At 42.2% G+C, this 8,692-nt stretch overlaps 1 protein-coding gene across 1 annotated transcript; it reads left to right on the forward strand.

Annotated features, from left to right (window-relative positions):
- The first annotated feature begins 212 nt into the window (after positions 1 to 212).
- Positions 213 to 7,787, forward strand: smtla (somatolactin alpha). The gene is made up of 5 exons (XM_056283544.1): positions 213 to 228; positions 1,107 to 1,297; positions 2,556 to 2,669; positions 6,308 to 6,487; positions 7,587 to 7,787. The coding sequence occupies exons 1-5, from the start codon at positions 213 to 215 to the stop codon at positions 7,785 to 7,787; spliced, it is 702 nt and encodes a 233-aa protein (XP_056139519.1).
- Positions 7,788 to 8,692: the final 905 nt, after the last annotated feature.

The raw sequence follows: 8,692 nt of genomic DNA on the forward strand, positions 1-8,692 counted from the left end.
TGAATATCAATGAGCTAAAGGTACCTGTTGTGGTTATTTTCGTAATGCATAAGAAAACAGGAGTGGGAGAGGGTAGGCTTACAAGCAGTATCTTTTTACAAGAACCTACGCCAACTGTTATGACTTTTTGTTTCATTTATGTTTCGGTGAGATTATAAAAGAAGAAGTAAACATGAAAGAGTAGGTAGGAGCACCTGTACTATACTGACAGAATGTACATGATAACAGGTATTCTTTAACAGAGAGACTAAACATAGCAAAGGGCATTTCATGTATTTGTTATGACAGGTAGACGATATGGTGATTTTCTCATCAAGATGGCTAATGTAAAACGAGCAATAGGAATTGAGGATTTGTAGTGTGTTTTGTTGTTCTGCCTAGCTATTAATGTGTTTAACTGCAGATCTACCTATCTCTCTATATGTGTATGTTAAACATACACGCATACTGTCTGTCTGTCTGTCTGTCTGTCTGTCTCTGTCTGCCTGTATGTCTGTCTCTGTCTGCCTGTATGTCTGTCTGTCTGTCAGTCAGTATATTTATCATTGGTTTATCTGTCAATTTTGTGATAGATAGATAGATAGATAGATAGATAGATAGATAGATAGATAGATAGATAGATAGATAGATAGATAGATAGAGTATCTATTTGTGTTGGTGTGGGTTTTGCACACACGCTCATCCTTCTTAAGAGTTTACAAGCTGGTTTGTATGTTTCTGGTTATGCCTGGGTCTATATGGTCCTGTCTGCATTTGCATTTTTTGTATTTCTTTGCATTGTAGCGGCACTGTCCTGTACAGCATTCACAGCCAGCCTTTGCCAGGACAGTTGTGTTGTGTTGCTTGTTGATGACCTGCTGTTCTGTGACTTGTTTTGGTTGCTTTTACTGACACGTGGATTAAGTTGGCTCGCGATTAAAATGTTCACTGGTTCAGGCAATTATAAACCACCCCTCTCTGTGTCTCTGCTTCCTGTGTTGGCTCTTTACAGCATTAGGGATTATTTGGTGTTGGATGTTAGTGTGTATATGTCTGTATCCATGTACATTTGTGCCTGTCTATTAGTCTGTATATATGCATCTGCATACTTATGCGTGTGTCATTAGTCTTGCAGGTTTTTGTGTGGGTTGTGTTGCTCTGGCCCTGTCTGCTTACCAAGAGCATCTCACTCGACTGTAAAGATGAACAGGGTAGCATCTCTCGCTGCCCCTCCATATCCCAGGAGAAACTTCTGGATCGAGTTATCCAGCATGCTGAGATCATCTATCGCGTCTCTGAAGAATCCTGCTCTTTGTTTGTGAGTAACAACCACTCATCATGCATTGCCTAAAAAGGACTGGATCAGCTACTTAACTTGACAAGAAAAACTAGTTAAACCCTGTAAGCAACCTTTGTAATCTTATCCACAAGCTTTTGCAGCAACGTCAGAGCATATATTTCATAGCATATGAGAGACCCCAGGAGAGACTACTTTTCTGGTTGTAGGCACTGTTCCATTTTTATGCATGTGTACCTACAGGGACAGGATTCAACTTAAGTGCAATCTAAGAAAATCTATGTCACAAGGGAGGGGGGGGTAAAGTTATCTGATGCCGTTTGGGCAGTAGATAAAGTACTTTTTTAATAAAGTGTGAAATCAGCACTTTGACAGGCAGTAACATAGAAATTTAGCCTCAGGTATTGATTGCATTTACAGCAATTTATATTTTTGCATATGATGTGAGACACTGCCTGATATCACATTTTATATTGGACGAATAATGATAAAAAAACAATGCCTTTTCAATTATTTTAAGCTGTCCTCATGAGAGCAACTAAATTCTGTTGTAATTAGCTAAATTTTCCATCACAGACTAGTGCCAAAAATATGGATGCATAAAAGTCACGAAAGTGTAACTGAAAATCCTCATCAACTGTATTATTTGCAGGAATTCGCATTTACAAAAAAATAAAATAAATAAATGTTAGTCATTTATGTTTGCTCTATGAAAACGAACGGACATGAATTATAAGATAATAATTGCTGAGTTGTTTTTTTGTTTTTTTGTTTGTTTTTTTTATGTTACAGAATATGGTAGACCACATGCACTGACATTCTTTTAGGTACCCCCTGTTATTTACTCTTCTTTCTAACCTGTTCAAGCTTCAATACCAGGCAACAAAAAAGTGTACCGTCTCTCCTCTGACCCAAAGTTCATTTGTTGGAGAGGCAGGGCAACACTTGAGAACATAGGAGTGAGATAATGATATACTGCAGCACTCAGAGTCCATGTTTAGCAACCTGTTGAGTGTCCTTCACTCTGGGAACCAAAGTCTCCTTGGAGACACGAGGATGTGGAGTTTGACACCCCGGAAAGGCTACAGATGAAGAAAAAAAAACACATTTGTGTATATACAACTCCATGAGATACAAATTGTCACATGTGTACATTATCACAGTTAACCTTATTCATACCTGTCCTGCCCTTTGTCCTTGTGTGTGTGTGTGTGTGTGTGTGTGTGTGTGTGTGTGTGTGTGTGTGTGAGCGTGCTTTTGTCCTCTGTGTGAAATGTAGGAAGAGTTGTTCATCCCATTTCCCATGCGGCTCCAGAGGAACCAGGCGGGCTACGAGTGCATAACCAAAGCCTTCGCAATACCAAGTTCCAAGAGTGAAATGCAGCAGATCTCTGTAAGCAGATGGGAACATACTCCCAGAGCATTTCTATGACTTTGTCCTGACTTTTTCTTGATTTGGTGAAAATTACTGTGTGTGTCTGTAGAGGAGAACTGGGTTAGTAGTCACACTTTTTACTTTCATTTGAATCTCTGAAAAAATTGTAGACTTAATAGATTCCCTTTCAATATGTGATGGAAGCCTAAAGTGCCAGGCAGGAATGCCATTACTGTCCTTAAGCTTATTCTGTTCAAAAGATGTGGACTGTCAAATGTGTCTTATGCATAACTACCCCTATTTTGGGGTTGGTAGTCACATATTATAGGGTTGGTTGTCCCTATGTTATTTTAAGGGGAAAAATAAGAAAATATTAACTTTTTTTTAAATTTCACTGAAAAGGCAACAACCTAACACATCTCCTGCATAGAGAGAACATAAACAGGATAAAGTATTCCTATAAATGCATTTTTATCCTTGTATATCAAAATAAACAACAATGCAAAGAACAATACAAATAACAATAATACTCAAATCATCCTTATGTCAGTCACTATCACATTCACAAGCCCAGTTCTGACAGATATACTACACTGGCAGTCCAGGTGTGCTGTCCTTGTGTACCCACTGCTTGCACAGGATGCACTGTACCCTGGAGCACTTTCTCCTTGGGGCGACTGTTTGAGAAGGGCTCCACTCACATCAAGCAGAAACATTCATCTGCATCTGAAGATGACTCTATCTTCTGTCTCTTCCTTCTCTTGGTTGTCTTTTTTGATGCCCTAGATTTTTTTTTTCTTTTAAGCTTGAGAGAACAGGGGTTTTTTTCATCCTCTGCTGAGCGGCTGCCTTTTCTTTCTCATTCCTCTCCTTCACTGGGGTGTTGGTGGAGGTGGAACTCATCAGTGTTTTCCTTTTTTAGTTCTTCTTCCTGGGTCCCTAGTTCCTGGTCACTTCCTGGGGTGCTAGGGTTCCCCTCTCGGCAGATTGAAAGACTCCACCTGCTTGTAGCCTCTCCTGGCTACCATGTGTTTGGTTTGTGGACAGTGGTAATACCAGTTTCATCCATATTCCAAATGGACTGGGCTCAAACTAGTGTCTTGCCATCACCTCCTCCAAGCTGGCGAAGAACTGGTCCACATTATGCTTATTAAAGGCACTGGCACATGCAAGGCTGATTGAGAGTGATGAATTTCTCTTCAGAATGCCAGAGAACCAGTCTGCCCCCGCTATCGCCCTCTCTGCCCAGTTTATGCAGACAGGGACATTACTGTGGACCGCATACGTGTATGCAAGTTTGCAGACTTCAACAGGGGAGAGGCCAAAATAAATGTCTGAGGGATGTATTCTGTCAGCTGATTTTCCTGCTCCTCACTGAAAGCTAACCAATGTTTGATAAACCCTACTGGCAGGGATTGGCAAATTCCATCTCCAGTAACCTCTGATGGACTTATTTTACTGCAATATCTTGCCAGTGTTCAATAATTAATCTGAAAGTCCTTAGAAGTGATTCTGACTTTTGTTGTACAGCTTCACTTCTCTTGACTGTTTTGTTGTGCAGCTTGAACTCTGACTACCCTGAGCATTACATCTGGTGGAGTCCTGCTCTTACTTGTCTTCCTTACAAAATTTCTACCCATTGTCCTGTCTAAGAAAAAAAAAAAGAAGGACTATCACACCATGTATGTATATGCCAACAAACCCCGAACCCCGGTGGTACAGCTGACCAGAACGTAAGGTTTGACTGTCATCATCCACTGGACCACAAACTAGGAGTCATCAGGATGCTGTACCACCGAGCTGACAATGTCTCCACTGAAACAGCAGCCAGGGAAGGAGCGAAATCCCACATTAAACCTGGGCATTTATCAAAGCCAGGAACATGCCCAAACAGTGCACCGGCCGATCAGAGAGAGGAGAGGGACAACCACCATCTATGCATAAACCAGTGGTGATTCTACGTGTGGCGGGAGTGTCGGAACAGTTGAGATGCATATTTTCCAAACAGCACATCTCAGTTGCTTTCAAACCCCAAAACACATTGCACCAGAAATTGGTCCACCCCAAGGATTGGGTCCCCCAGCAATAACAGCACAATATCACGTGTGCTCTTAAGTGCCAGGAGGATTGCCGTGACTTGTAAATCAGGGAAACCAAACAGACTCTGGTGAAGACGGTGGCACAACACAGAAGAGCTACCTCATCCGGCCAGGACTCCGCAGTCTACTACCATCTACAGGCCAGTGGCCACTATTTCAAGGATGAGGATGTGCACATCCTTGATAGGGAGCAACGCTGGTTTGAACGGGGAGTCAAAGAGGTCATCTATGTGAAGAGGGAATGACCATCCCTGAATAGAGTATGTGTGTGTGTGTGTGTATTGGGGGGGGGGGTCTAAAAGTATATCTGTCGCCATCTTACTATGCTGTGATTGTAACTATTCCCAATTCTCTGAATAGTACATGTGGTCATTTTAACTCTAATTAATGGTTGCAGCAATTTGCATGTGAAACTGCTTGCTGGTTTTGGTTGTGACACAACAGTGCCGGTTTCGGTCATTCGGTTATTCTGCAAATGTGCTGTTTATAAGGTTGGGGATACCTTCACTCAGTGAGACTGACGAAGTCACTTAGATGAATGATGAAACGTTTCTCCCACTAAACATTGTGTCCACATGAATTTATTCAACTTTCTGGGGTTTGTGTGTGTGTGTGTGTGTGTGTGTGTGTGTGTGTGTGTGTGTGTGTGTGTGTGTGTGTGTGTGTGTGTGTGTGTGTGTGTGTGTTTCTTACTATGTATGTCGATGGAGGGTATTTCTCTCTGTGCATGTATGTACACAAGTGTTTGCATATTAGTGTGCATGTGTTTGTATACAAGTGTGTGTGTGTGTGTGTGTGTGTGTGTGTGTGTGTGTGTGTGTGTGTGTGTGTGTGTGTGTGTGTCTGCGGCTAATCTCGCATACTACTGGACCTATCAGCCTTGTGCACAGTTATGACTGTGATCAAGAAGTGTGGTGATTCAAATCCTTTTAAAAATGTTTGTTCTCGCTATTGCCGCTCCTTCTCTTTATTCACGCTCTAGCTCGCTCAACCAATGTCGCTCTCTGTCAACCGTGTGCATGCATGTGCACGACGGACTTAGATCGGACATTATGTATTCAGTTATGCATCTTGAAAGTAAACGAGAAGTCGATCGTATTTGATAAGTCAGCAAACCATTCGCTGCTGATCTCAGCACAGGAGAACTGGAGGAACACTGGATGAACCAAAAATAAATAATATCCATCCATCCATTTTCCAAGCCACTTATCGTAATCAGGGTCGCGGGGTGCTGGAACCTATCCCAGCAGTCATTGGGCGGAAGGCGGGGAAACATCCTGGACTGGTACATCACAGGGCCAACACATTCACACCTAGGGACAATTAGTAAGTCCCTTTAGTAAGAGTTTGGTAAATTCGTTTTGTAAGTTTTAGTGATTTACTAAAGGGACTTACTAAATTGTCCCTAGGTGTGAATGTGTTGGCCCTGTGATGGACTAATAATATCATCTGTCTATATTTTCATAATACAATATATATTCATCCATGCATTACTTCAGTTGTAACTGTTGCTCTTTGATTCTATATGTTTGTCCATTGGAAAACTGTCCTATGCAGGATAAATGGCTGCTCCACTCCGTGCTGATGCTGGTGCAGTCATGGATCGAGCCATTGGTCTACTTACAGTATACATTAGATCGCTATGATGATGCACCAGACATGCTGCTCAACAAGACGAAGTGGATGTCAGAAAAACTGTTGAGTCTGGAGCAAGGGGTTGAGGTCCTTATTAGGAAGGTAAGTGAAATCAAATCTCCCGAATGTAACCCTTATTAGAGCTTTTAGAGCAAGTTATAAAGCTTCCTCAATGGGTGTGTACTTGTTTAAAATGCAAGCAGCTGTAATATATTTTGTTCTAAAACGTAATGGAATATTTAACAAAATGGTGAAAAAATTGAAATTAATAAGTATTTCCTGATGTTCATCATTCAAGATGTCCAAAATACAGAGGAGCCAATTTGTAAAGCATGATGATTTTGCCATCCAAGTTAAAGGTCGAATGAGTAGGAATTGTCGGTTGCTGTTTGTAAATACAACATTCAAAGTTGGGCCCTCCTCCCCGGCTAACGTCACCAGAAGGACCCGCCCCCTAAAGGCAGTTACCGGGACACATCCCAGTGTACAGCCAACTCCGCGTCGCTGTTCATTCCCATCCTCTCTTTCAGTGCTAATCAGCGGGTGAAAGCTGGGTCTCTGCAGATAAAGACACCGCCACACACGTCTAGTGGGTCATATTTTTGTATGAGTCTATATTGATTTTTTTTCTCCCTTTTTCTCCCCAATTGTACTTGGCCAATTATCCCACTCTTCCGAGCCGTCCCGGTCGCTTCTCCACCCCCTCTGCCGATCCGGGGAGGGCTGCAGACTAACACATGTCTCCTCCGATACCTGTGGAGTCGCCAGCCGCTTCTTTTCACCTGACAGTGAGGAGTTTCGCCAGGGGGGCGGAGCGCGTAGGAGGATCACGCTATTCCCCCAAGTTCCCCCTCGCCCCCGAACAGGCGCCCCGAACGACCAGAGGAGGCGCTAGTACAGCGACCAGGACACATATCCACATCCGGATTCCCACTCGCAGACACGGCCAATTGTGTCTGTAGGGACGCCCGACCAAGCTGGAGGTAACACGGGGATTCGATCTGGCTATCTCCGTGTTGGTAGGCAACTGAATAAACCGCCACGCTACCCGGATGCGCCTATACACTGATTTTTAGGAAACTCCTACTCTTTCTACCTTTAAACCATACAACTTTCCTCACAATTCTATAGAGATAGAGTGTTTTATTTTATGTCCAAATCTATCTGCAAAGCTTCCCCCCCCCCCCTGATCTAATTGCAGATGTTGAGTGAGGGTACATTGGCCGCAACCGACAGTGAACTTGGCATAGCCCACGCTGACGTGCAGTCAGACATGATGGAATCCGTTCTGAGAGACTACACCTTGCTCAACTGCTTCAAAAAAGACGCCCATAAGATGGAGGCCTTCCTCAAGCTTCTCAAGTGTCGCCAAACTGACAAATACAACTGTGCAATGTACTAGAGAGCCTCAGTCTCTCACAAACACAAATGAAATATATGCTGTCGTTCTTAAATAATGCAGTTTATTTCTAATTTAATTCCTGACTTGAATACTCCTGCACTTACATATGTAACCATGCCTTAGGCTATTCAGCCTTGGCTGCAAACAGTACACTCTTTATTGATTGTTTTGGAAGACCTTCACACAGATCTAAGTAGGTGCAACGATTTGCACCTTCTTCAAAATATTGCAGTTTATATGTTCCCTCCGCTATTATTTTCTGACCCAGCAAAAGAAGTATAGGACATACTCCCACAGGACTATTTTTATGTTGTGCTGTAAAAAATAAATAAATCTGCATATTCTCCCCTGTTTTCCAATGCCTTTGTTGTTAACTGGAGTCTGTATTCCTCGCCAGCTCTTGCAGTGTTTTGATTATTTTCTTGGCTCCTTGAGTATTCTGTGAGATCCCCTTTTTTAGTAGAGCTGGTTTCACTTCCACATTAGAAAAACAGTCTCCATCGGAAATGGAAGTCAAGCACAAAGCAAGCAGGCACTACTGGGAAAGGCCAGGACATGCTGAGTCTGGGAGGGAGAAAGAATAATGCTGATAACAGTGGCATTATACATTTATGTGAGGCTTTATATACAGAATGTATTGATCTCAGATTTGTTTAATGATCTTCAAACAATTTGATAAGCTTTTTTCATGAGTTTATTAACCAAGTGCTTGACACAGTTCAACTGATTAGCAAGTATATATTAAAAACAGTGCATCCCTAAAATTTGTCAGAAACAAAGGCAATGTTGTATTGAGGGGAGGAAAACGAAATGCAAGACATGTAATGCAATTTCAGCTCAGCTGCACTGAAATATGTACTGGCAATAGTCGCATAACAGGTGATAATACTTGTTGATATAATTAT

The sequence above is a fragment of the Lampris incognitus genome, chromosome 7, assembly GCF_029633865.1.
Source record: "Lampris incognitus isolate fLamInc1 chromosome 7, fLamInc1.hap2, whole genome shotgun sequence".
Lineage (NCBI taxonomy): Eukaryota > Metazoa > Chordata > Actinopteri > Lampriformes > Lampridae > Lampris > Lampris incognitus.

Bases quoted from the DNA above. Each gene is read 5' to 3' on its own strand.
- smtla (XM_056283544.1), top strand. The intron at 1,298-2,555 runs GTGAGTAACAAC...TGTGAAATGTAG, and splicing joins AAGAATCCTGCTCTTTGTTT to GAAGAGTTGTTCATCCCATT. The intron at 2,670-6,307 runs GTAAGCAGATGG...TGTCCTATGCAG, and splicing joins GTGAAATGCAGCAGATCTCT to GATAAATGGCTGCTCCACTC.